The sequence below is a fragment of the Pseudophryne corroboree genome, chromosome 4, assembly GCF_028390025.1.
Source record: "Pseudophryne corroboree isolate aPseCor3 chromosome 4, aPseCor3.hap2, whole genome shotgun sequence".
NCBI lineage: Eukaryota > Metazoa > Chordata > Amphibia > Anura > Myobatrachidae > Pseudophryne > Pseudophryne corroboree.
In genome coordinates, this window is record NC_086447.1 from 539938395 (window position 1) to 539965555 (window position 27161).

At 47.1% G+C, this 27161-nt stretch overlaps 1 protein-coding gene across 8 annotated transcripts in view; it reads right to left on the minus strand.

Moving 5' to 3' along the window:
• The window catches only part of LAMA2 (laminin subunit alpha 2), a 1276598-nt gene that overhangs the window by 156096 nt on the left and 1093341 nt on the right, over positions 1-27161 (minus strand). For all 8 annotated transcript variants that reach the window (XM_063917336.1, XM_063917337.1, XM_063917331.1 and 5 more), the window contains 2 exons: positions 14125-14268; positions 5514-5647 (listed from right to left, as the gene is read on the minus strand). In XM_063917336.1, the coding sequence (XP_063773406.1) occupies positions 5514-5647; positions 14125-14268 (278 nt within the window). The remainder of the gene's footprint in view (positions 1-5513; positions 5648-14124; positions 14269-27161) is intronic.

The window sequence follows — 27161 nt, forward strand, 5'->3', positions numbered from 1 at the left end:
GTGCTGACATAAAAGTGTTATTATAAAAATAGCGTTACAGGAAAACAGAAGGGAAACATCAACACACCAACACTACCACAAATGGACTGCCTTAATGCCTCAAAAGTATGTAATTCATCTTATGCATATTATCTGTTTTTAAAAACCTATGAAAAGGCATCCCCAATCTGCTCACTACAGTTCTCTCTTATGCAAACTTATGTATGTTTCTTGATGTAATGATTTTTTGTAAATGTCATTGCATGTGTGGGGAAGTTGCTCGGTGAAACAGTTAATTATTGCATACTGACTGGTGTTTACCTCCTTTGAACATTTACCCATTGTGGTCAGGTGTACTATATCTTTATATTTAGTAAGGTGTAGTTATGGTGTAAAGGACAGAGTATGATTACTGATTAGTAAAAGAAAACAAATACTGAGCAACATCCCTAAACAGGTAATTTCAACTTTAAACTTGTCATTTATTTTGTACGCTCTGGACATGGCTACTAATAACAAATGCACAGACAAAATTCTTAAAGCTATGTCTGCAAATGCTAGGAGCTTAGGAGACAAATTTCCAGAGCTAATTGCGATAATGACAAGGGATAACCTGGATTTTGTGGCAATTACAGAGTCTTGGTGCAATGAGAATCATGACTGGGACTTAGCTATACCAGGATACAATTTATTTAGGAAAGATAGAATAGGAAGAATAGGAGGAGGGGTAGCAATGTATGTGAAAAAAAGCATAAATGCTACTTTAATACAAAATATTGAAGCCAAAACTGAGGCCCTTTGGGTCACCATAGAAACTGGGAAGAAGGACATTATTCGCATTGGGGTGATCTATAGACCACCAGGCCAGGGGCAGGATTTGGACAGGAACCTATTGTTGGACATCTCTAAAATGGCTTTAAAGGGAGAAGTCATAATCATGGGAGACTTTAATTTACCTGATGTAAATTGGGAGGGGTCTTTTGCAAGTTCAGCTACAAGTGGCAAATTTCTACATTCCATACAGGGAGCATCTCTCAAGCAATTGGTGAGGGAGCCCACTCGCAAAGACTCAATATTAGATCTAATTCTTACAAATGGTGATAGGAAATCTGATATATATGTGGGTGAGCACCTGGGATCCAGTGATCATCAAGCAGTATGGTTTAGTATAAAGACAGGATCCAACTCCTGTTACACAAAAACAAAGGTGTTGGATTTTAGAAATGCTGACTTTGCAAAAATGGGGAGATGTTTAAGTGATTCATTGGCAGACTGGAGGAACTTGGAAGGAGTGCAGGAGAGGTGGAAAAAACTAAAAAAGTGCAATACTAAGTGCAACAGACCTTTGTATCAAAATGGTTAGGAAAAGCACCAGGAAAAGGAAGCCAGTGTGGTTCACAAAAGAAGTATCAACTAGTGTGAAAGCAAAAAAGATGGCTTTTAGGAAATACAAACAGACTCAAAATAATAACGACAAAGAGGTGTATCTGGACAGACGGAAGGATGCTAAGAAAGTGATCAGACGTGCAAAGGCAGAAGCTGAGGAGAAAATGGCCCAGTCAGAAGATAAAGGGGGCAAAACTTTTTTTAAGTATATAAGTGAAAGGAGAAAATCAAATGGAGGAATAATAAGACTTAAGACAGAGAGTGAGCATTTGGTGGAGGGAGACAAGGCAATAGCAGATCACCTAAATAATTATTTTTGCTCAGTATTTACTACAGAAGAAGGGATGTGGCCACAGTTAAGTTGCAAGGACATTCATAAAAATAAGGTAGATGAAAATACATTTACAGAGGAGAAGGTCCTAACAGAACTTTCAAAACTAAAAGTGGATAAATCAATGGGACCAGATGGGATACACCCAAGGATACTCAAAGAGCTAAAAGATGTGCTGGTTACACCTTTAACAGAATTATTTAACCAGTCACTAAATACAGGTGCTATTCCAGAGGACTGGAAAAGAGCAAATGTAGTTCCACTGCACAAAAGTGGAAGCAAGGAAGAAGCAAGTAACTACTGACCAGTAAGCCTTACATCAGTAGTAGGGAAAGTAATGGAAAAACTATTAAAAGAAAGAGTAGTGGAATATCTTAAATCAAACAACTTACAGGATCCAAAACAGCATGGATTTACTGGTGGGAGATCATGCCAAACAAATCTTATTGACTTTTTTGACTCTGTGATGAAAATAATAGATCAAGGGGGAGCTGTAGATGTAGCATATCTAGACTTTAGTAAGGCATTTGATACTGTCCCACATCGCAGACTGCTAAATAAACTTGAAAGCCTGGGGGTGGATTATAAATCAGTTAAATGGATAAGAACCTGGTTGCAGGATAGGAAACAGACAGTCGTAGTTAATGGAGTGCAATCTATGGAGGGAAATGTTACCAGTGGAGTACCCCAGGGATCTGTACTTGGTCCAGTTCTCTTTAATATCTTTGTTGGTGACATTGCAGATGGTATTGAAGGGAAGATATGCCTTTTTGCAGATGATACAAAGATATGCAACAGGGTAGACACACCGGGAGGGGTCAAACAAATGATTAATGACCTAGGTAGGCTTGAGAAATGGTCAAGAACGTGGCAACTACAGTTTAATGCTAAAAAATGCAAAATCATGCACTTGGGTCTCAAAAACCCAAAGGCTAAGTATAGTATCAAGGGTACTATAATGGAAACTACTGAGGAGGAAAGAGATTTAGGAGTCACTATTTCAAGTGACTTGAAGGCAGGAAAGCAATCCAACAAAGCAATGAGAAAGGCAAGTCAGATGCTAGGTTGCATAGAGAGAGGAATCAGTAGCAGGAAAAAAGAAGTGATAATGCCACTGTATAGGTCATTGGTACGGCCCCATCTGGAATACTGTGTCCAGTTCTGGAGACCCTCTCTCCAGAAGGATATAAATACGTTAGAGAGTGTACAAAGAAGGGCAACTAAAATGGTGCATGGCCTACATCACAAAACTTACCCGGAAAGGCTAAAAGATCTTAACATGTATAGTTTGGAGGAGAGAAGGGAAAGGGGGGACATGATAGAAACTTTCAAATATATCAAGGGTCTTAACAAAGTTCAGGAGGGAAACGTTCTTCAAAGGAAAAGAAGTATTAGAACTCGAGGGCATACATTGAGACTGGAGGGGGGGAGGTTCAGGGGAAATTTAAGGAAAAATTACTTCACAGAAAGGGTAGTGGATCAGTGGAATAGCCTCCCATCAGAGGTGGTAGAGGCTAAGACTGTAGGGCAATTTAAACATGCTTGGGACAGGCATATGAATATCCTTACAAAGAATTAAGGTTAAAAAAGGGTTGAGATTGCCTAAAGGATAAAATAAAAAAGGGGCAGACTAGATGGGCCAAGTGGTTCTTATCTGCCGTCAAATTCTATGTTTCTATGTTTCTATGTTACATTGCTCTAACACATGTATTTCTTAAGGGAAGTCATTCTATTTACTTGTGTCATCAAAAAGGGACTGCCGGGACTGCAGTCCCAGGCCCAGAGAGAGTGGCAGACCCAAACCCTGCCTAACCACAGATGCGGCTACCTGATGCTCCTACATGCTTGGTCCCCAGGGACTGGGGTACCACCCATTCATCCTCTCAGCGGTTCAGCACTGGCTGGATGGGACAGCTTACAGGCGCCCATCACTGGGTAACATGTGGAACAGGAGGAGAATCAGGGTCCTGTTGGCAGAACTGGTCTTTCAGCTACTGCATATCTGTCCCGTCTCATTCTCTGCAGTAAGCCATGGTGCCTTCCAGCTCCTGCAAGCATGTATCAGCCCTGCCTCATCAGTTAGCCTAGCAACTTGCTGCTCCCACATGTCTCTCCTATATAGTCAAATACAGTAAGAACCTGCCACGGAGGGACAGAGACGAAGGGGGGGGGGGGAATATTTGAATTCAACTAGTAAAGAACAATAATTTGTTGTTCTTTAATTTAATAGTTGAATTCCGATGCCATGCATACCCAAAGATATGGGGGAAGGTGGGGCACTGGTGCTTATTCTGGCACAAGGCATAAAAAGGGCTATTTACGGCTCTGCCGTTGGCCTCACCAGGAACACTGGGGGTTTGGGAAGGGTAGAGTCGGCTGACAAATTTAGCAGGCCTGGGCCTCACAGTTTCTGATGGCAGACCTGAGCGCAGGTGAACCCTTTTTCCTCAGTAGTCATTTTCAGAAATATAGTTGGGTTAGCAACTAGTATTTTAAACTTGCAGCAAATATGAATTTATTAATAATTTATAAATGTGTAATGTAGCATCAGGATTTGGGTTGCTCAGATGAACACTCCAGATCAGTTTTTGCTTTTGTGTAATACAATGACATGTAACAGAAGATTTAGATTACCCTATCCAAATAAGTTTACAATCTAAATTGTATGAAGAACACTTAAGATAGATGGTTGTGGGACAACAATTGAGGCTGCTATTGGTGATACATATATAGAGGCACAAACACGTTAATACCTGGCTCCTGACAGCCGTTGAATTTTATATACACAAAGCTACATTTGGGAAAAAACATGTATAGGTGCTATTCTGTAAGTGTAATAAATATAGTTAAATGCCTGATAGTGGCACATAATAAAGTACTGATGATGAATCAATTTATTCAAGACATAAATAATGATTGACAAACCAGCTTTTGGGGAAAAAAAGGTAAAAGTTACAATTAATAAATAACGTTCTCCTAATATGCTTGTAGACAAGACTAAAGTAATGTTCATTACTATTCCCACTATGTGCACTCCTGAAATCCTGTGAGGGCTGTGAAGAACAGAGTATTTTTAAAGGGGCAGTTCCAACAGTTTTATGTGGTACCTTTTTGTACTACCTGTTTAATAGTACATTGTACGCTAACACAATTTTGATAATATAGTGCAAAACCATTGACATAGCAATGTAATAGTTATACTGTAGGGTTTCAATGTGCCACTTAGTGAATAAAGATTAACCATTACCTTACAAGAAAAAGGTGGAATCATTAAGGCCTCGTTACAATCACCTGGGTATGCATTTGTTATGCCTGCATATCACAAAAGCATTATTGTGCAGTGGTCTCTCAGCCCAAAGATGTATTACTAATCTACGATTGGTTGATAAGGCTGATTAGTAGACATCACCTATTACTTATCATTACCAGAGACACATAAGCTATTATCTGGCAGCAGGGCTTCATCCTCCTTCTGTTTTTTAATGAATTTTTTTAGTCCTACATTTGTCATCATTATTGCACAGTAGTTTCCCAATATGTATGTTTATCAATGGTTTTAGTAGCTGCTAATTTTATAATATCCCCAACATACAGCATGGGAGCATTAAACTACTTACACATTTAAGTATTTTCCTTCCTGTGTATAGTACCTTCTTACAGTGTCTCTTTGTCTGGTACTGGAATGTTAGCGATCTTACTGCTTATCTATTACTTCCTCTTTAATTGTTTATTTTGTCGTTATAGCACTGAGTTGTACATTTTAAAAAATACTTCTAGTAATATTCTGATATTGTTTCTTCCCATAGTAAACACTTACCGTGAAGCTTCCACTCTGTACCAGTACTGGTCATTGATATTTAGGTCAGGATATTCAATCCGCCCGACTCCTGATCCTACATCCCACAAAAAGTTAACTTTTCCTTTCCTCATCTCTATTGCAAGGAAGTCAGTCTAGAAAGCATGAGAGTACAAATAATAATGCAAGTATTAAAATAAAAGTCAGACACAATTTGGTGAATATGAAGCCCTGATTATTATTTATGTGAGTACATAGTAAAATACTTGGGTGTAGTTGATGCATTGATTTTCCCAAGACACACACACGGGTTCAGTATGATTTACCGACGGACACAATACTGACGGTCATAATTACGACTACCACTGACCTACAGTCAAAATACTGACACAGTCACAATACCAACATTCATTGTGCCGACATGTTCAAAATGCCGACATAGAATGCTGCCGTTTGAAATGCCGACATGTCAAAATACCGACATGAGTTTTTCTGGGTTTTTTGGTCTTTTGGGAAAGCTGAGTTTTTTCCTGGCTACTGGAAAACTGAATGAGGAGACATTGTAGTGCCATGCATAACTTGAGTTGCCAACTTGCTCATCAGGAGCTCTGTGCATCTCTTAAGATCTGGGTCAGTTGAAAAGAAAGACACAGCATACGACTTAAACCTAGGATCAAGCACGGTTGGCAAAATGTAGTGATCGGATTTCAAGATATTTCAAGATATTGGCAACCCTTGGATCCTGGTGAAACAAATAAAGTACTTGATCTACAAGCCCAGCATACTTTTCCTCTTCTACCAATGTCATGGCTTGTTGAATAGCTATGGATGGCTGTTTGCTGTTCCTCCATCTGCTGAAGCATACAAAGGGTATAGTTCCACTTTGTTACCACCTCTTGTTTCAGTTGCTTCAGTTGATGGCAGGGCAAATTAGACTGCTCTTGCAGGTGCTGGAATTTTCTGCACGCAATTGCTGAATGCCGAAAATGTTCAGAAAATGGGGCCACAGGCAGCATCTCCTGCATACCCCGGTCATTGTTTTTAAAAGCCCTGTTCTACCAGTTGATCATGTGAGAAAAACAGGGGATGTGTTGGAATTCACCCAGCTGTAATGCTTTCACAAGTTTTTTGGTGTATCAGATATCACAAATCCTGGAGAGAGTCTAAGAGTGGTAAGCCATGTTGCTATGACTTCATAATCGGACAAAACACATTGGGCGTGGCTAAATGACATGGCGCTATGATGTCACATGCTGGGTCCAGAGCTGGTGCGAGAGGTTGGCTGGACAGTTTAGAGCATTGATGGTTTTACCTGTGGCAGAGCACTGTCTTACTTGTGATTTTAAACCTTTATGTACGTGAACATTGTTTTAAATATAAAGTGTGTTAAATACTACATTGACGAGTGCGCTTTTTACACAGCATCAATTTGTCATACTCCGGTGGCTCGGAGTGGGATGTAGCTGCACTTGGAGGTTTGGAAGAAACAAACAAACTTTGGAAACGTATGGCCTAATTGCGCATAGACTGAGTAATTTCAAGTATTAATTTTTTTTATCTTTAGCTTGGTTCACACTGCAAGGATCACAGGGCTTTTAGATGCATATGAACAAAGCGTACTAGGGTTTAGTGCACCAAACAGTACAAATTACAGCAGACTACAGCGCAGCATACAGCAGAGTGCCCCTGTACACAGTCACTATACAGAACACAGCCACTATTGAGTCTGAAGTCTCTGGATGGACACAGCACAGCCAAAACAGCAGAGTATAGTGCAGCGTGCCTCTATATACACTGTCTCTATACTGCGCAGCCACTTAGTGAAGTCCGGAGTTAGGGGGCGGCGAGGTGGTGGCAATGGATGCTGTCTCCCAAAACAGAAGCATGTCACAGCCATTGTAGGGGATTATTGAGGCCAGGATCTCCATCACAAGATGGAGATTTCCTGGTCTCTTTGATGGATTTGTGGCAGCCGGCTTAAGCGACCCTATGGATCATGCAGCCAGCTGATAGTGTCACAGGTGATTGAATGCTGAGTTCTAGGACACAACATGGATCACTAATGCAAGCAGGATGCATCTACTTATATCAGATGCCTCCTGTTGCAATAACATATTAGTGCTATCACTGCTGCTTCCATGTCAGAGCAGTGATACCACCTCCAGCCATATCTGAATAACACCCAATAATCTCAAAACACTATTACACAATACATCTCAATTCCCTCAAAATCAGAGTGAATTAGCCTCTACTCCATTTCCCCAGTCCATCCCCAGACTTTTATTCTCTTAGTCCCAACACAGTAGCAGAACTCCTCAATGCTATGGAAGCACTGACCTCTTGGCACAGATAGATCTATCTGTAACCATTGCTTGTGCCATGCTGATCACTGCAGCAGCACAGGCATTGGCTATAGATCAGAGGTGGCCAAAAGGTAGATCGCGATCTACCTGTAGTTCGCGGAGCATCCGCCAGTAGATCGCGACAGACTTAACAGAAAATAACTGTAAGAAGCCTGCCGCTGCTGCTTCTCTTCACAGTTCCCAGGGATGCAGTGTGCAGGTGCGTGGGTGATGTAATGACACCACCCGCGATGTGAGGAGCCTGGGCGCTAGTTGGATCTAGTTTGATCCAGCCGGCAGTGGCGAGGACAAGAGAAGCAGCCAGCGGGAGGCCAGTATACACTGAAGAAGGTAAGTGCAGGAGGTTGTAACTTTATAGACACAATGGGGTTGGCTGGGAAGACAGAAGGGGGGCTGGCTGGGAAGACAGGAGGAGAGGTTGGCTGGAGAAACAGAAAGGGGGCTGGCTTAAGATACAGAAGAAGGTTGGCTGAAGAGGCAGATGGGAGGCTGGCTGGAGAGACAGAAGGGAGGCTGGCTGGATAGACAGATTGAAGCTGGCTGGAGAGACAGAAGGGAGGCTGTCTGGACAGACAGAAGGGAGGCTGGCTGGAGAGACAGAAAGGGGGCTGGCTTAAGATACAGAAGAAGGTTGGCTGAAGAGGCAGATGGGAGGCTGGCTGGAGAGACAGAAGGGAGGTTGGCTGGAGAGACAGAATGGAGGCTGGCTGGAGAAACAGAAGGGAGGCTGGCTGGAGAGACAGAAAAGGGCTGGCTGGAAAGACAGAAGGGGCAGCTGGTGAGACATAATGGGGGCTGGCTGGAGAGAAGGAAGGGATCTGGCTGGAGAGATTAGCAGGGTGCAGGCTGGTGAGACAGAAGGGGGGGTGGCTGAAGACACAGAAGGAGGCTGGCTGAATAGACAGAAAAAAGGCTGTGTGGAGAGAAAGAAGGAGGCTGTCTGGAGAGACAGAAGGAGGCTGACTGGAGACAGAAGGGAGGCTGACTGGAGACAGAAGGGAGGCTGGCTGAAGAGACAAAAGGAAGGATGGCTGAAGAGACAGAAGGGTGCTGGCTGGAGAGACAGAAGGAAGTCTGGTTGGAGAGACAGAAGTAGGGCTGGATGGAGAGATAGAAGGAGGGCTGGATGGAGACACAGAAGGGAGACTGGCTAGAGAGTCAGTAGGGGTGCTGGCTGGTATGACAGAAGGGGGCAGGCTGGTGAGACAGAAGGGGGGCTGGCTGAAGAGACAGAAGGGGGGCTGGCTGAAGAGACAGAAGGGAGGCTGGAGGGAAAGGAGGAGGCTGGCTGAAGAGACAGAAGGGAGTCTGGCGAGACAGAAAAGGGACTGGCTGTTGACTCAGAAGGGGGCCTAACTGGTGAGACAGAAGGGATCCTGGCAGGAGAGACAGCAAGGTGCTGGCAGGTGAAAAAAAAGGGAGGCTGTCTGGAGAAATAAAAGTGGACTGGCTGGAGAGGTAGCAGGGTGCTGGCTGGTGAGACAGAAGGGGGCTGGCTGAAAAGTTAGAAATTGCTGGCTGGAAAGACAGAAGGGAGATGACTGGTTAGACAGAAGGGGTGCTGGCTGGAGAGACATTGTAGGAACTGGAGTCACAGAAGGGGTCGCTGGATGATGAGACAGAAGGTGGGCTGGCCGCTTATACAGAATGGGGCTGGCTGGATCGACAAAAATGGTGTTGGCTGGAGAGACAGGATGGGTGCTGGCTGGAGAGACAAAAAGGGGTCTGGCTAGGGAGACACTGCAGGAGCTGGAGAGACAGAAGGAGTGCTCGCTTATGTGACAGAAGGGTGCTGGCTGGTGAGACAGAAAGGGTACTAGCAGGAGAGACAGATGGGGAGCTGGCAGGTGAGATAGAAGGGAAGCTGGCTGGAGAGACATCAGGGTGCTGGCTGGTGAAACAGAAGGGGCTGGCTGGAGAGACAGAAAAGGGACTGGCTGGTGATTCATAAGGGGGGCTAACTGGTGAGACAGAAAGGGTCCTGACAGGAGAGACAGCAAGAAGCTGGCAGGAGAGATACAGATGTAGCTAGGCTCATCATTGCAGCAATGCACACGCACATGCATCGCGGCAATAACTAGCTGCACCTATTCGCATCTGTGACCCATGAATGCAAAGCGTATGGGTCACAGGTGTGAATATACGCACATGCAGTCTGGCATGTGCACGCATCACGACAACCTAGTCACACCCGTGACTATGTGCAGCCAGAATGAGTATGGCTACATCTGGCTGGAAAGACAGAAGGAGGGCCAGCTGGAGATACAGAAGGGGTACTCGATGTAAAGAGAGAAGGGGGCAGGCTGGAGAGACCAGTGGCTGGCTGGAAAAACAAGGATCTAGCTGAAGAGACAGAAGGGGTGCTTGCTGGAGAGAGTGAGGGCAAGGTCTGGAGAGACTGAATGGGTGCTAGCTGGAGAGACAGAAGAAGGGCTGGCTGGAGAGACAAAAGGAGGGCTGGCTGGAGAGACAAAAGGTGGGCTGGCTGGAGAGACAAAACGTGGGCTGGCTGGAGAGACAAAAGGAGGGCTGTCTGGAGAGACAAAAGGTGGGCTGGCTGGAGAGACAAAAGGAGGGCTGTCTGGAGAGACAAAAGGAGGGCTGTCTGGAGAGACAAAAGGAGGGCTGTCTGGAGAGACAAAAGGAGGGCTGTCTGGAGAGACAGAAGGGGTGCTGGCTGGTGAGATAGAAGGTGGCTGGCTGGAGAGATAGCAGGGTGCTGGCTGGAGAGAAAAAAATGGGGATGGCTGGGGAGAGTCTGAAGAAGCTGGAGAGACAGGAGGGGTGCTGGCTGGTGAGATAGAAGGAAGGCTAGCTGGTGAGACAGAAAGGGTGCTAGCTTGAGAGACAAAAAGGGCTGGCTGGTAAGACAGACATTGTGCTAGCTTGTGAGACAGAAGGAGAGCTGGATGGTGAGACAGAAGGGGAGCCTGCTGGTGAAACAGAAGGGAAGCTGGCTGTTGAGATAGAAGGGGAGCTAGCTGTTGAGACAGAAGGTAAGCTGGCTGGTGAGACAGAAGGGGAACTGGCTGGTGAGATAAAAGGGGAACTGGCTGGTAAGACAGCAGGCTTGTAAAACCATCTGACTGGAGAGACAGAAAGGGGGCTGGTAGGAGAAAAAGAAGGAGGGCTGCCTGGAGAGACAGAAGGAGTACTGGATGGAAAGACAGAAGGAGGACTGGATGGAGAGACAGAAGGAGGACTGGATGGAGAGACAAAAGGAGGACTGGATGGAGAGACAGATGGAGGTCTGGCTTGGGAGACAGAAGAAGAGCTGTTTGGCCAGCCAGAAGGAGGACTGGCTGGTGAGACAGAAAGAGGGTTGACTGGAGAGACAGAAGGAATGCTGTACAGACAGACAGAAGGGGGCTGTAGAGACACTGCAGGACTGGAGCTGCAGAAACACAGAGGGATTAGGTTAAAGAGAACTGGGGTAAATGGCTGGAGATTTTGCTTAACTTGCATGATTACTGGCACATTACTTCCTCTTTTGTCCCCTCCCACCCCACCCCCTTCAGCTGTGCTACTGTGTATTAACTTCTGGGTATCTGGTATGAATTTAGGTTGCGATCCATAAATCACCAACTTCCTGCAATGATTCTGTTCTGTACAGTACCTCCCTTTCACGTGCCTGCTGCAGTGCCAGGTTATTTTGCAACAAATACACCTCCATCTGTGACCTCTTCATCACTAATATGTTTAGCCTCCTTGGCATCACCGATCAATGCACCAGGTGTCCAGCAGCCCCAAGCTATACAGCTTCTGACAAACTTGTATGTTTTGTGCCGAGATCTCACTTGGACGTACAGTATTAACTTGGCCTATGCTTACTAGCCCTTTCCCCTCTTCCATCTCCCTAAGCAGATGTAGTCACAAGTACTATATAATATGTTTCCAAATATACACAGGGATGTGTACTCACACATTTGTTGTGTGTGGAAATACAGCTTTTGCTTGAAATGAATGTAGGTCCAACTCAGCATCAACCTTTCAATGTTTTTACTTTTTTTCTTTAATGATCTTAAGATTCATTTATTACAGAGAGCAGCATATAGTTTGTTATCTATACTGATATGGGGGGTCATTCCGAGTTGTTCGCTCGCAAGCGGATTTTAGCAGATTTGCTCATGCTAAGCCGCCGCCTACTGGGAGTGAATCTTAGCATCTTAAAATTGCGAACGATGTATTCGCAATATTGCGATTACACACCTCGTAGCCAGGGGTTAAAGTGGGGGGGAACGAGGTGGAACTGAGTTCCACCACCTGTAATTGTAGGGGGAACTAGTTCCACCTCCTCCATTGCCCTGCACAGTAATTCCAACAGAAAAGCTCACCCCACTACCTATGTCAATTGATGATGCAGGCGGCGCTAGTGTTACTGATGAGCTGCAGCCATCTTCCCTTTACTGGTGGCTCCATAGTCCCCCTCCATCTACAGCCCACCCATCCTGGAACTAACACACGCTGTGTCTGTTGTACAGCATTCAACCCCTCTTCAGGTCCCAGTGGCTTCCTTTTCCAGCACGGCGTATATGATGTCATGCTGTCACCGCTGCTGAAGTGAAGAAGGGCCATGAAGACAAGATGAGAGGGGGCTGGAGGGACAAGATAGGTGGGGAAGCTGCTGAAGGGATACAGGGCATGGAAATGCTGAAGGGACACAGGCAGTGAGCTGCTGGAGTGACAGAGGCAGAGATATGTATAATGGGCACTACTGTGGGCATTATGTGTATAAGCGGCACTACTGTGGACTTTATGTGTAAGGGGCACTACTACTGTGGGCATTTGGTATACAAGCAGCACTACTACTGGTGGCATTTTGTATTTAAGTGGCATTTATGTGGGCATTTTGTGTATAAGCAGCACTACTGTGGTCCTTATGTATAAAGGGCATTTCTGTTGTTGAAATTGTGTATAAGGGGCACTACTGTGTGGCATAACATATATAAAGGGTACCATTGTATGGTGCATTGTGAATAAAGGACACTACTGCGTGACTTAACCATATAAGGGGCATTACTATGTGGTGTAATATGAATCAGGGGTGCTACATGCAGTGTAATGTGAATAAGATTGTGCTACTGTGAGGTGTAATGTGAAGTAGGGGGCACTATTGTGTGACCACGCTGCTTCTTTGTGAGATCAGTGTCCCTTTAAAAGTATGGGAAGTAGGGCATTACAGTTTGCAGAGGGGTGCCGTAAACACTAGCACTGGCCCTGACTCCACTTAATGTGAGGGGGAGGTGTTATGTGGTGGGTTCCCCCACCTCTTCAGGACCACTTTAAGCCCTGCTCGTAGCAGTTTCTGAGTAGCTCCAGACTTACTCGGCATCTGCGAATATTTCAGTGCTTGTCGTTCCTGGTTTGACGTCACAAACACACCCAGCGTTCGCCCAGACACTCCCCCGTTTCTCCGGCCACTCCTGCGTTTTTTCCGGAAACGGTAGCGTTTTTTCCCACACGCCCATAAAACGGCCTGTTTCCGCCCAGTAACACCCATTTCCTGTCAATCACATTACGATCGCCAGAACGATGAAAAAGCCGTGAGTAAAATTCCTAACTGCATAGCAAATTTACTTGGCGCAGTCGCAGTGCGGACATTGCGCATGCGCATTAAGCGGAAAATCGCTGCGATGCAAAGATTTTTACCGAGCGAACAACTCGGAATGACCCCCCATGGTTATCAGTAGGACTAAGGGGGTAATTCAGAGTTGATCGCAGCAGCAAATTTGTTAGCCGATGGGCAAAATCATGTGCACTGCAGGGGGGGGGGGGGGTGCAGATATAACATTTGCAGAGAGAGTTAGATTTGGGTGGGTTGTATTGTTTCCGTGCAGAATAAATACTGGCTGCTTTATTTTTACACTGCAATTTAGATTTCAGTTAGAACACACGCCACCCAAATCTAACTCTCTCTGCACATGTTATATCTGCCCCCCTGCAGTGCAAATGGTTTTGCCCAACTGCTAACAAATTTGTTGCTGCGATCAACTCTGAATTAGGCCCTAAAACTGAAGATCTGCAAGCTACAACTCACAACACTTCTAATGACATAAAAAAAAAGAATGCTATAAAAGACCTAGGCAGCTGAATCTATCAAAAATATATTTTTTGGCAAACCTTTATAACATTTTTAAGCTAAACAGGTACTTGTAGTAAACTATGTAGAATTGTATCATACAGAGTCACTTAAACATTGAAGACGATTGGACAGTTCAACAAAAAGCAAGGCCAGAAAGATAAAGTGACAGCGTAAGATAAATACTTACAAATTTGTTACTTCCAAGGAAAAACAGTAGATTGTCAGGGGTGTCTGTTTTCACATTCAGGATGATTGTGTGGTACCTGCCTTTCTTAATGTCAGGTTTATACGTACGTATGCAGTCACCTCCAGAGGACACTGAAACTTTGATCTGCAATAACACACAAGAACACAAGCGTTACTGTATCAGTATGGGAGAGTGACAATATTGTGACTATTGTCCCATATTTTGACCATCTGTGTAAACCCAGAAATTGTGCTTTTGTTTTACATTAGCCAACATTCTTACAATATACTACAGATGTAGCAACATTCATCGTTGCTGTGATGTGTACTCTCATGTGCATGCATCGCTGTAGCGACTACATATGCCCGTGATTGCACATTGCTTTTCCTATGGATTGCCAGTGCGACTATTTGCATGTGCCTGCAAATGTCCATGCTAGTCGAGGGAAAGTGAGTCACACCCGCGAATAGTTGAAGGTACAATGACAGCGCCTATATCTGTATACTGTATCCACACTAGAACAGTCAAACAAAGACTACTGTTAAACATTGCTATTCACATAAACTGTATTTCTCATGCATAGAAAAATGGTTATTTTGTCAAATAAACAAATATCAATGTCAAGTATTAAACCGTGGTACTTTAGTTTTATATCTTTGTTAATAACTGTAAGTTAGGTTGACCACTATTGTTAATAAAATAAGAGCAATAATGCATATATCCTATAAGTTTGCATCCATTAACTGGAAAGTCACCGACCTTAATTATCACCAGTAGTAACTACCTCAGTGAGCCAGTTGCAGACCGTTCTATTGCAAGCACTACCTGCCAGTCACCCGCAGGATAGGCATTGGGAGGTGTTTCATTCCTCTGGGACTGCCAGACTGGGCTGCAATTAGCAGAGAATGTGCTTCCTGTGGGAAGCCACTCCCTCTCTCATTGTCAGCCCTAGCTGGCTTCTATTGACTGCAACCGAAACAGTCCATAGAAGCCGGAGCCTTCTTCATGCACAAAATCCACCTGCCAGTTGTGTTCCAGATGTCTTCCAGATCAATTGCACAGGTGCCGGGACCCGGCTAGCAGTGGCTACCCCCCCTCTGGGCACAGGTAATGGTAGCCCCCCTCCTACAAGAAGGTAGGAGCCGCCACTGATTACCACAGTCCAGGAACATAGAAAGCAGCTGGCAATATGAGAAGCCAGCCCTGGAGCATAAATGGCATCCTGTACCTATGTTCCCCAATCGGTGTGTCTGGTCAGGCAGAAGGGGATCCCCAGGAAAAAGGATGGTTGAAATTAATGTCTATAGAAGCTAACCTTTGCTAATGTAACACATTGTACAGTATGTCTTCTTTAGTGCAACTGTCACAAACTAAAAGTGAATTGTTGCTCAAACACTAATAACCCTATCACACATTCATGGAAATCCTGGGTTTTAAATTTCGGAATTTCTGTATGTGTAAATGCAAATGATCCGGGAATAAATCCCTCGTCCACGACCTTGCTACTTACCAGGGTCATGGAGCTGAGACACGGTAATTTGCTGGCTTGCTAGACCTGGCAAATTCCCTGGTCACATGTCTGAAAGCGATAATTTTGGCCGAGTCTCTATCTGTATGTCCATACTGAGCACACGCTAATAGCATATTGATCAAAGTAAAAACGTTTGTTCTCAGCATCTTTTTTTTAGAATTAGTGATAATTATGAGTTTCTCCTTTATGCCAGTTCGAAAACATTCAGGTGACTGAGAGGTGAATTCAGGTAGCACCTAACAGACTAGGCAGTAATTATGCATCGTTTGGTTTTTGCTATGTCTTGCGGCATTCTTCTGAGACATTAACGTTGAAGTTTGTGTGACAAACTTCTGTGGCAACATTGGGATTTTATTTTAATGCAGAAATCTATTAATATTTCCAGATACTTATGTCCTGATGTAACACTTGTGAGTGCATGATATCATGAAGAAAAGTGATTAGTCAAATAGATAACATTGCATAAAAGATATGGGATTATAACCTCAGTTCTTGTTACCAATCGCTTTCCTGGTTCACAGTCTAAAAGTTAAGCTAAGCTAATATTGTCTAGGAGATATAAACAATAAAGAGAGCGCTTAAATAATACAATAACAATTTATTATCAAATAAATCACTTAAAATGCAATATCATTAAAAGAATGAATGAAACCGCACTAATGGAGACCACTGAACTAATCAATTTTAAATAATTGTGTTCCCAAATCACTACCTTCTGATGATACCGACTTGCCCTATGTTGGAGAAACGCGTTATGGATAAGGGACGTTAACCGCATCACTGCGAGCCCTGACTACTGCACTTTACAGCCGCAGCGCTGATCCAGCACATTGATTACAATTTCCAGTCGCTATTGCCAGCCGTGGTGTGTGGTTCCCCCCATCTCCCTTGCTGAGACGTCTTCCACATCTGACCGCCGCACCGGTGAACACCGCATTGCCCTGGAGCTCTTGAAGCGGACCGCATTTTACATCTGCAGCGGTGAGCTACTACACTGTCGGATTGCGGTGGGGGGTTGTAGCCTTACCTACGTGCTGTGGGAGGAATCAGCTAAATTCCACATTATCTCAATAAATGTTGCAACTCTTTCAAGAGGACCTGCTATAGTTCTATTGTTCTTGTAACCATTTATCACCTAATTGGTGGGACATTGAACATTCTCATTCCTCAGTTCAACTGAGAACTGTTTCCTCCTTTCCCTTATTGATTTGGGAACACAATTATTTAAAATTGATTAGTTCAGTGGTCTCCATTAGTGCGGTTTCATTCATTCTTTTAATGATCAGCAATATTGCAATTTAAGTGATTTATTTGATAATAAATTGTTATTGTATTATTTAAGCGCTCTCTTTAATGTTTATATCTCCTAGACAATATTAGCTTTGTTTTATTAGGTGTTCAGAGCACCTTCTGAGAGCAGCTACTGTGGATTTATAGGTGTGTGTACATTTATATAATATTATTGTACAATTGGGAGCGCCTGATCTATTCTTCTTTGTTGAGGATTTTTTTTTAAAGTTAAGCTACCTGTACCCAACTTTTTCAAGCCATATGGTAATCAAATGCCGCATACAACTAACATTCCCAAATCACCCGAAGTTTCCTTCAAATGTTACAATACTCTTATCCCACAAAGGCAACTTAGTAGTAATGGCTGGGATCAGCTATACCCATAGGCGTCAATCAAAATATTGGGTTGCGGGGTGCAGTGCGGTCACTGTCTAGTGTTACCACAGGCAGAGTGTCTGTAGTTAGGCCCGGCGCTACCCGCTCAGTGAAGGGATACAAAGCAGGGAGGCACCAGGCTGGAGAGGCGCTCTCCCCGCTATGCATCCCTGCTGCTGCATCTGTTTCCCCTGTAGCTACCGGCTGCTGCGACTGTCACTGTATGACAGGCAGCGGAGCCGGCAGCATAAAAAGCCTACTCCCCCTCACCTGTGTGACACAGTGGCTGTGTGCTGTGCAGTGTGCGGTCCCAAAGAGGGGGCGGAGCTACATGGGATGGAGGGGGCCGAGCTACATGGGACCAAGTTGCTGTACAGAGAAAACTTAGGTAAGTGGAGGGTGAGAGAGAAATGTGTGTGTGCATGGTGGTGCTGTGTGTGTGTGTGGTGTGTATGTGTGTGTATGGCGAGGCTGTGTATGTGTTTGCGCATTATGGATGCTACTACTGGGGGGATTACGTATAAGGATGCTACTACTGGGGGGCATTATGTATAAAAACGATACTACGGGGGGGGGCTTATGTATAAGGACGCTACTACTCGGGGGCATTATGGTTAAGGACTCTACTACTGGGGGCATCATGTAAAAGCTGTATTTCTGTGGGTATTATGTGTAAGGACACTTCTACTGTGGGCATTATGTATAAGCGGCATGTCAGTGGGCATTATGTAAAGGGACGCTATCACTGGTGGCATTATGTATAAGGACGATACTAAGGGGGGTATTATATATAAGCGGCACTTCTGTGGGCATTATGTATAAGGATGTTACTACTGTGGGCATTATGTATAAGCAGCACTTCTGTGGGCATTAGGCATAAGGTTGCTACTACTTGGGGGCATTAGATTAGCTGAAGGCTGCATAAGCCTGAGGCCATATAAGAGCCCAACTTTTGGTGATTGGTTGTTGATGACTAAGCAGTTGCTAGGCAGATCATGTTTCCGGTGGTTATTTCCGATAGGATCAGAGGGTGGTCCATCAAGCTTTAAGGGGTTGGTCTCAGGATAGTATATAGGGCAGGGTCATGTGCCTCAGACTTCCTCTTGCCATTTATTGTATGGCCCAGGAAGGCTGAGTACTTGTTATCAGATAAGTGACATTGTGGTGTTAGTTTTTCTGTTTTTTCTTTTCCTGCATTGGTATGGTTCAGTTTACATGGTACACCCTTCCCCTGTTTGCTTAAACCATTTGATTCCCCCGTCTGTCTCCCCCACCCCGGCATGCCACGGCCCCGCGGGTCCTCTCCCCCCCTCCCGGCACCGCTGCTATGCCTAGTATCCCCAGCGGTCCCATTCCCCGTCCCATTCCCCGAAGCTAACCTTTGCTAATGTAACACATTGTACAGTATGTCTTCCTTAGTGCAACTGTCACAAACTAAAAGTGAATTGTTGCTCAAACACTAATAACCCTATCACACATTCATGGAAATCCTGGGTTTTAAATTTCGGAATTTCTGTATGTGTAAATGCAAATGATCCGGGAATAAGTCCCTCGTCCACGACCTTGCTACTTACCAGGGTCACGGAGCTGAGACACGGTAATTTGCTGGCTTGCTAGACCTGGCAAATTCCCTGGTCACATGTCTGAAAGCGATAATTTTGGCCGAGTCTCTATCTGTATGTCCATACTGAGCACACGCTAAAAGCATATTGATCAAAGTAAAAACGTTTGTTCTCAGCATCTTTTTTTAGAATTAGTGATAATTATGAGTTTCTCCTTTATGCCAGTTCGAAAACATTCAGGTGACTGAGAGGTGAATTCAGGTAGCACCTAACAGACTAGGCAGTAATTATGCATCGTTGTTTTTGCTAAGTCTTGCGGCATTCTTCTGAGACATTAACATTGAAGTTTGTGTGACAAAATAAAATCCCAATGATGCCACAGAAGTTTAATGCAGAAATCTATTAATATTTCCAGATACTTATGTCCTGATGTAACACTTGTGAGTGCATGATATCATGAAAAAAAGTGATTAGTCAAATAGATAACATTGCATAAAAGATATGGGATTATAACCTCAGTTCTTGTTACCAATCGCTTTCCTGGTTCACAGTCTAAAAGTTAAGCTAAGCTAATATTGTCTAGGAGATATAAACAATAAAGAGAGCACTTAAATAATACAATAACAATTTATTATCAAATAAATCACTTAAAATGCAATATCATTAAAAGAATGAATGAAACCGCACTAATGGAGACCACTGAACTAATCAATTTTAAATAATTGTGTTCCCAAATCACTACCTTCTGATGAAACCGACTTGCCCTATGTCGGAGAAACGCGTTATGGATAAGGGACGTTAACCGCATCACTGTGAGCCCTGACTACTGCACTTTACAGCCGTAGCACTGATCCAGCACATTGATTACAATTTCCAGTCGCTATTGCCAGCCGTGGTGTGTGGTTCCCCCATCTCCCTTGCTGAGACGTCTTCCACATCTGACCGCCGCACCGGTGAACACCGCATTGCCCTGGAGCTCTTGAAGCGGACCGCATTTTACATCTGCAGCGGTGAGCTACTACACTGTCGGATTGCGGTGGGGGGTTGTAGCCTTACCTACGTGCTGTGGGAGGAATCAGCTAAATTCCACATTATCTCAATAAATGTTGCAACTCTTTCAAGAGGACCTGCTATAGTTCTATTGTTCTTGTAACCATTTATCACCTAATTGGTGGGACATTGAACATTCTCATTCCTCAGTTCAACTGAGAACTGTTTCCTCCTTTCCCTTATTGATTTGGGAACACAATTATTTAAAATTGATTAGTTCAGTGGTCTCCATTAGTGCGGTTTCATTCATTCTTTTAATGATCAGCAATATTGCATTTAAGTGATTTATTTGATAATAAATTGTTATTGTATTATTTAAGCGCTCTCTTTAATGTTTATATCTCCTAGACAATATTAGCTTTGTTTTATTAGGTGTTCAGAGCACCTTCTGAGAGCAGCTACTGTGGATTTATAGGTGTGTGTACATTTATATAATATTATTGTACAATTGGGAGCGCCTGATCTATTCTTCTTTGTTGAGGATTTTTTTTTAAAGTTAAGCTACCTGTACCCAACTTTTTCAAGCCATATGGTAATCAAATGCCGCATACAACTAACATTCCCAAATCACCCGAAGTTTCCTTCAAATGTTACAATACTCTTATCCCACAAAGGCAACTTAGTAGTAATGGCTGGGATCAGCTATACCCATAGGCGTCAATCAAAATATTGGGTTGCGGGGTGCAGTGCGGTCACTGTCTAGTGTTACCACAGGCAGAGTGTCTGTAGTTAGGCCCGGCGCTACCCGCTCAGTGAAGGGATACAAAGCAGGGAGGCACCAGGCTGGAGAGGCGCTCTCCCCGCTATGCATCCCTGCTGCTGCACCTGTTTCCCCTGTAGCTACCGGCTGCTGCGACTGTCACTGTATGACAGGCAGCGGAGCCGGCAGCATAAAAAGCCTACTCCCCCTCACCTGTGTGACACAGTGGCTGTGTGCTGTGCAGTGTGCGGTCCCAAAGAGGGGGCGGAGCTACATGGGATGGAGGGGGCCGAGCTACATGGGACCAAGTTGCTGTACAGAGAAAACTTAGGTAAGTGGAGGGTGAGAGAGAAATGTGTGTGTGCATGGTGGTGCTGTGTGTGTGTGTGGTGTGTATGTGTGTGTATGGCGGGGCTGTGTATGTGTTTGCACATTATGGATGCTACTACTGGGGGGATTACGTATAAGGATGCTACTACTGGGGGGCATTATGTATAATGACGATACTACGGGGGGGGCTTATGTATAAGGACGCTACTACTCGGGGCCATTATGGTTAAGGACTCTACTACTGGGGGCATCATGTAAAGGCTGTATTTCTGTGGGTATTATGTGTAAGGACACTTCTACTGTGGGCATTATGTATAAGCGGCATGTCAGTGGGCATTATGTAAAGGGACGCTATCACTGGTGGCATTATGTATACGGACGATACTAATGGGGGTATAATATATAAGCGGCACTTCTGTGGGCATTATGTATAAGGATGTTACTACTGTGGGCATTATGTATAAGCAGCACTTCTGTGGGCATTAGGTATAAGGATGCTACTACTTGGGGACATTAGATTAGCTGAAGGGTGTATAAGCCTGAGGCCATATAAGAGCCCAACTTTTGGTGATTGGTTGTTGATGACTAAGCAGTTGCTAGGCAGATCATGTTTCCGGTGGTTTTTTACTATAGGATCAGAGGGTGGTCCGTCAAGCTTTGAGGGGTTGGTCTCAGGATAGTATATAGGGCAGGGTCATGTGCCTCAGACTTCCTCTTGCCATTTATTGTATGGCCCAGGAAGGCTGAGTACTTGTTATCAGATAAGTGACATTGTGGTGTTAGTTTTTCTGTTTTTTCTTTTCCTGCATTGGTATGGTTCAGCTTACATGGTACACCCTTCCCCTGTTTGCTTAAACCATTTGATTCCCCCGTTTGTCTCCCCCACCCCGGCATGCCACGGCCCTGCGGGTCCTCTCCCCCCCTCCCGGTGCCGCTGCTATGCCTAGTATCCCCAGCGGTCCCATTCCCCGTGCGCAGCGTCCCCCAGGTTGGTCCCTGCGACCATGGGTACGCGATGGGGTCGGGCCGCTTCGGCCCGCGCCGCCACTGCTGCTGCTTCCTCTTGCCCTGCCGGGGAACGTGCTGCCCCGGCTGTGGCAGTTTAGGTCCCGACTGGGCTCCGGGCGCGGGCGGCCCCGGCGAGAGGTGTTCGCCTGGCGGCTCCCTCGCCCGGCGGCTTCCGGCGCCTCCCCCGTGTCTTCACCGCGGTCGGCTCCGGCCGGCGGTGCCGGCGCCCACGTGGTGCCCGGCGTTCGCGGGCGGGCTGCGGGGGGGGGGGGGGGAGGAGGGGGGCGGCCACCGCTGGGAGTCAGTGTGAATGCGGGGCAGCAGGTTTTTCCTATGCCCCCTCTTGGGTTAATTGGGTCCGGTTGCTGGCCTGTTTGCACAGCGGTTATAGCGTCGCTGGTGCGGATGGGGTGGGCAGCGGCACTGTCAGGGGTATTGCCGCCCCGTCCGCGCCGCCAGTTAGGGGTCCCCGGGGTGGGTGGCCACGGCAGGGGCTCTTCCGCTCGGCCCCCATTCCCCCGCTGCGTTACACTTTCCCGGCCCTCCTCCGTCCTTTGCTCCTCCTGGGGTTAGCAGGGGGTCAGTGGTCCCCGGTGGCCTCCCCTGGCCCGTCGCGCAGGCGTCCCCCCGTCCTCATGGGCTATGTCCGCTGGGCCCCCAGTTTCCTCTGCGCCGCATTTACGGCAGGTTTCGCTAATTCGGTCGCCGGGGCCCTGCCCACGCGGTCGGTCAGCTGCCCCAGGGTTGCACTCCCGTCCCCGGCATTTTCGGGCCCGTATCTCAGGTCTTACCCGGCCTCTCCGGCCGCATTGGCCCAGTTTGGGCACCCCCCCTCACAGTCCCCCCCGTTTCTGCAGTGTTTCCTGGTTCTACTGCCCACTTTCCCCTCGCCCACGTGGCTTCCTGCGTACTACAGCTAGTTTGCGCCGGCGGTCGGTCCGGCCATCTCCCACGGCGGTCCTTTCCCATCAGCGGGTTGCCCCCACCCGCCGCTGCCCTCCCGCCATCAAGCAAGGCTGCTGTGCCCCCGCCCCCGCATGTTTCCCCCATTGTTGTCAATGCGCAGGTTTCTCCTGCACCTGTTGTCCCTTATTTTTCCTCCGCTCAGATGATGGCGAGTTCGGGGACATCGGGGTCTTCGTCACGGAGGGGCCGGAGCACGGGAAGAGTGGCGGCCGCGGCACCGACGGGAGATGTTCTGCCCCAACCGGAGGCGGGTGAAGCAGATGACACTGTTCCGGGTCCTTCAGGAGCTGGTGAGCATGCGATTTCCTTCTCATTGTTATTATAGCACTTCTTCCACCTCTTCTAGTAGTGTTTCTTCAGGTTCCCCTCGGCGCCCGCGTAAACTTGCTAGTCTTATTGCGCGGTGCGTGGCTAAGGCAGCGCGGATGGCGCCGGTGACATCGGTTCCCTCTGAGCCCCCCAGTTATCCGGTACTGGTGCGTTGCGCCAATACGGCCGTTACGCGTGGTGTTCGCAAGCGTATGCGGGAGACAATCAGGAAAGGGAAGTACGTCGACGTCTACACACTTACGGATGAGACGCGGCAGACTTTTGACGCAGCTAAGAAAATGGGGGGTATTGGGGACAATGCTTTCCGTACGGGTCACCTGTGGTAACGGGGTTTCTCGGTTTTCATGGCTGCTACACCGAATCGCAGCCCGCAGAGTATCCCACCTTGGTTAAATATCTCTTTCTGGTGCATGACATGTACTTGAAGTCCAAGGGCTCCGCTTGGCGTGATTGCGATGGGAGGTTCCGTCGTAATCGGGTTGGCAGCCCCATTCTGCCCGCGGGTTTCAAGTATGTCGAGGTTTGGTTGTAGGTCACGCAGCAGGTCTAGCCCACGGCGGACGCTGCGGTCAAAATGCCCGTGGCATCCGGTGTTTCGGGTTCCCGCTCCTCGAAGAACGGCCAGGGTTTTGCCACAGCGAAGGGAAATGCACTAGGGGTGTAGATTGTCGTTTTCGCCACGCGTGCAAGTTGCGCGGGGCCGGTCAACCGGCAAGGGACTGCACCTTGTCGGCGAGCGGTAAGCCCTCCGCTCCTGCCGAGGCCGGGGGAGTTGGTAAGTAAGGCTCCCTCCCCTATTCGGGTTCCCGAATTGCGCCGCTGGCTTTGTTTATACCCCGACAAGTCGGCAGTGTTTTTTCCTTTTGTAGGGTTTTCGTCATGGTTTTCGCCTGTCCATTTCGGATTCTGTGCACGTGGTGGCGCGCCGGTATTTGAAGGTGGCTCGCGAATTCCCGCACGTGGTCCGGCGGAAAGAGGACGCGGAGATCGGCGTGGGGCGCATGTGTGGGCCCTACGCCTTTCCCCCTCTGCCCTCCTTGGGCATCTCCCCCATGGGGGGGATGCCCAAGATGGCCCCGGGTAAGTTCCGCCTGATACAGCACTAATCGCAGACTCCTGGCGTTCGGTTAATGACTCCATTCCCGAGGCCGTGTGCAGGGGCGTTATCAGTCCTTTGATGAGGCTCTGCGCTGGGTTCGGGACGGTGGTCCGGGGGGCCTGTTTGGCAAAATTAGACGTGGAATCGGCTTTTCGGCTCCTTCCCCTGCACCCGTATTCCCTGCGGTTTCAGGTTTTCAAATTGGGGGCAGAGTTTTATGTGGATCAGTGTCTCCCCATGGGCTGTTCAGGCTCCTGCGCCTATTTTGAGGTCCGTCCAGGCCGCCTCCGGTCACCCCGAGGTGGCTCACTAACGGGACGATTCTCTCTTGTGGGCCCAGGGGGCATTTCGGTCTGGGGCGATATTCTGTCGGTTGCCAGGTCCTTGGTCGAAAGTTTGGGGGTTCCCGTCGCGCTGGACAAGTGGGAGGGCCCCTGTAGTTGTCATAGCTAGTTGAGAATTGAAATAGACACAGTGGCGGGTTGCTGTCTCCTCCCTGAGGATAAAGTGCGTAAGCTTTTGGGTTTAATTCTCGATTGTTTGGGCAGGCGCAGATTTCGTTTTAAGCAGATACAGTCGTCGCTGGGTTCCTTCAACTTTGCGTGCTGGATTGGCCCCATAGGTAGGGTTTTCTGTCGCAAACTTGAACGGGCCACGGCGGGTACGGTCGGGCAGCATCATACTGTGTACCTCTCCCGCAAGATCAGGGATGATTTGCGAGTTTGGGTTTCTTCTCGGGTGTCCTTCAATGGGGCGGTTTTTATGGCCTCCCCCTTGTTGTTCCAACGGTTGGCTCCAGTTGTTCACTGATGCCTCGGGCAGTCATGGCTTTGGGGCATTTTATGCCGGGTCGTGGTGCGCTGCTGCTTGGCCGTCCTCTTGGGTGTCACAGGGTTTCGCCGAGAACCTCCTTGCTGGAGTTGTTCCCATTCATAGTTGCTCTGGAATTGTGGGCCTGCCAGTCTCGAATCGGGACATCTCGTTCCGTTGCGACAATTTGGGAGGGGTACACGCTATCAATAATCAGCGTTCTTCTTCTCCACAGGCTTTTCGGTTTTTGTGACATCTGGTGCTGGTTTGCTTGCGGTCCAATATTAATTTCGGGGCCCATCACGTTTCCGGAATCGACAACGGAGTTGCGCGTGCGTTGTCTCGGTTCCAGTTTGATTAATTCCGGGCGTTTGGTTCCGGGAACGGCAGCGGAGGGTTTACCGTGCCCGCCTTCTGTCTGGCGGGTTGTCGAGTCGGGTTAGCTGATCTGGCCAAGTGTGCGTTGGCTCCTTCCACGCTCAGGGCATATGATGCGGCCTGGTGTATTTGGTCGGCCTTTATAAGTAGGTACGGTGTGGCGGAGGAGTTCCTGGCGGACGTTTTGATGGCCTGTGTTTGGGAGCCTTATCGAGGGGGTGGGTCAAATGCGGACATGTCTTCTGCCCTTGCGGGCAATTTTCCTGTCACTTTCGGCTCCACGGAATGATGGACCCCCGGGTCTTTTGTCCTTTCCAGAGCACTTAAAGGATGAGCTAGGATTCGACCGGCGCCCGCGAACTCCCGCAGACCCGGGACTTTGCAGCTTCTAACGGAGTTGCTGCGTGTGCTGTCTCGAATTGCGATCTCGGTGTTCGAGGTGGCCCCTTTTTTTTTTTAGTTGTGTTTGCCCTAGCTTTCTTTGGGGCTTTCAGAGTGAGCGAGTTAGGGGCGTGCAGTAAGGCATCTCGTGAGTCCGGTATGCTTTGCAGGAATGTGCGCCTGCAGGATGGCCTGTTGCTCTGTAGGATTGTGCGGTCCAAGACAGATCAACAGGTCAGGGGTCGCTGGGTGTCCTTGGAGGCCCGGGAGGATGGAGTGCTTGCCCGCTGCGGCGGATGCGGGAGTATCTCCGGTTGGGGCCTTCGGGTGGCAACCAATTGCTAGTGCAGGCGCGCGTTGGCCCGCTGAATAAGTTCCAATTTACTGCAGTGTTTAAGAAATGTTTGGAGGCGCTGGGCTTGCGCGGGGCGGACTTCGGTACCCATTCCCTTCGGTTTGGGGTGGCTACGCATGCCGCGGCTACGAGCTCCTCCCCGGCGGCTGTTTCGGGTGCTGGGTTGTTGGAAGTCTGCCTCCTATAAGTCTTATGTCCGTTTTGATAAGATGCAGTTGCTCCTGTTGCGCTACTCAAAAACTTGTTTACTCGTCGGTTTTTGAACGCTTACCGTTCAGGAATCGAGGGTGTGAAGTGAATTTTTACATTTTCCTCCGAGGGGGCCTAATTTCAATTGGCTGTTCTCTTAAGGTCCACAGGAGGTTTTTTGAGTTTTCTCCTTTACTTGGGTTAATTTGTTTATTGCATTATCTATGTTTTGTGTTCAAATTTCTGATGTTAGGGTGTTTTTCTTTTTCAGCTGTCGTTGATTTTGGGGAGCAGGTGTGGGTGGTTGGCCATTCTTATGTTCTTTGGGCGGCGAGGCATCCCATGGCACTTAGGGCGGCTGATGTTTTCGTAGCTAGGGAGTTGCGTTGGGTAGGTGTCAGGGGCTTGCTTTGGGGTGATTTGTTGCAGCTCCTTTTTCATCGTGAGCGCCGCTGGGGTCGCCCCGTTGTATCGACCGGCATTTAGGTGGCAATGATTTGGGCCGAGTTAAGGGCAAAGATTTAATTTTGTCCATTAAAGCGGATTTGGTGGCGATTCGTTATCACTGGCCAGGAGTCTGTATTGTGTGGTCGGAGATAGTGCCGCGTTTTCATTGGCGGGGTGCAGTGCGTTTCTCAGCTCTGGAGAAGGCTTGCAAGAAGGTGAATTCGGCGGTATCTCTG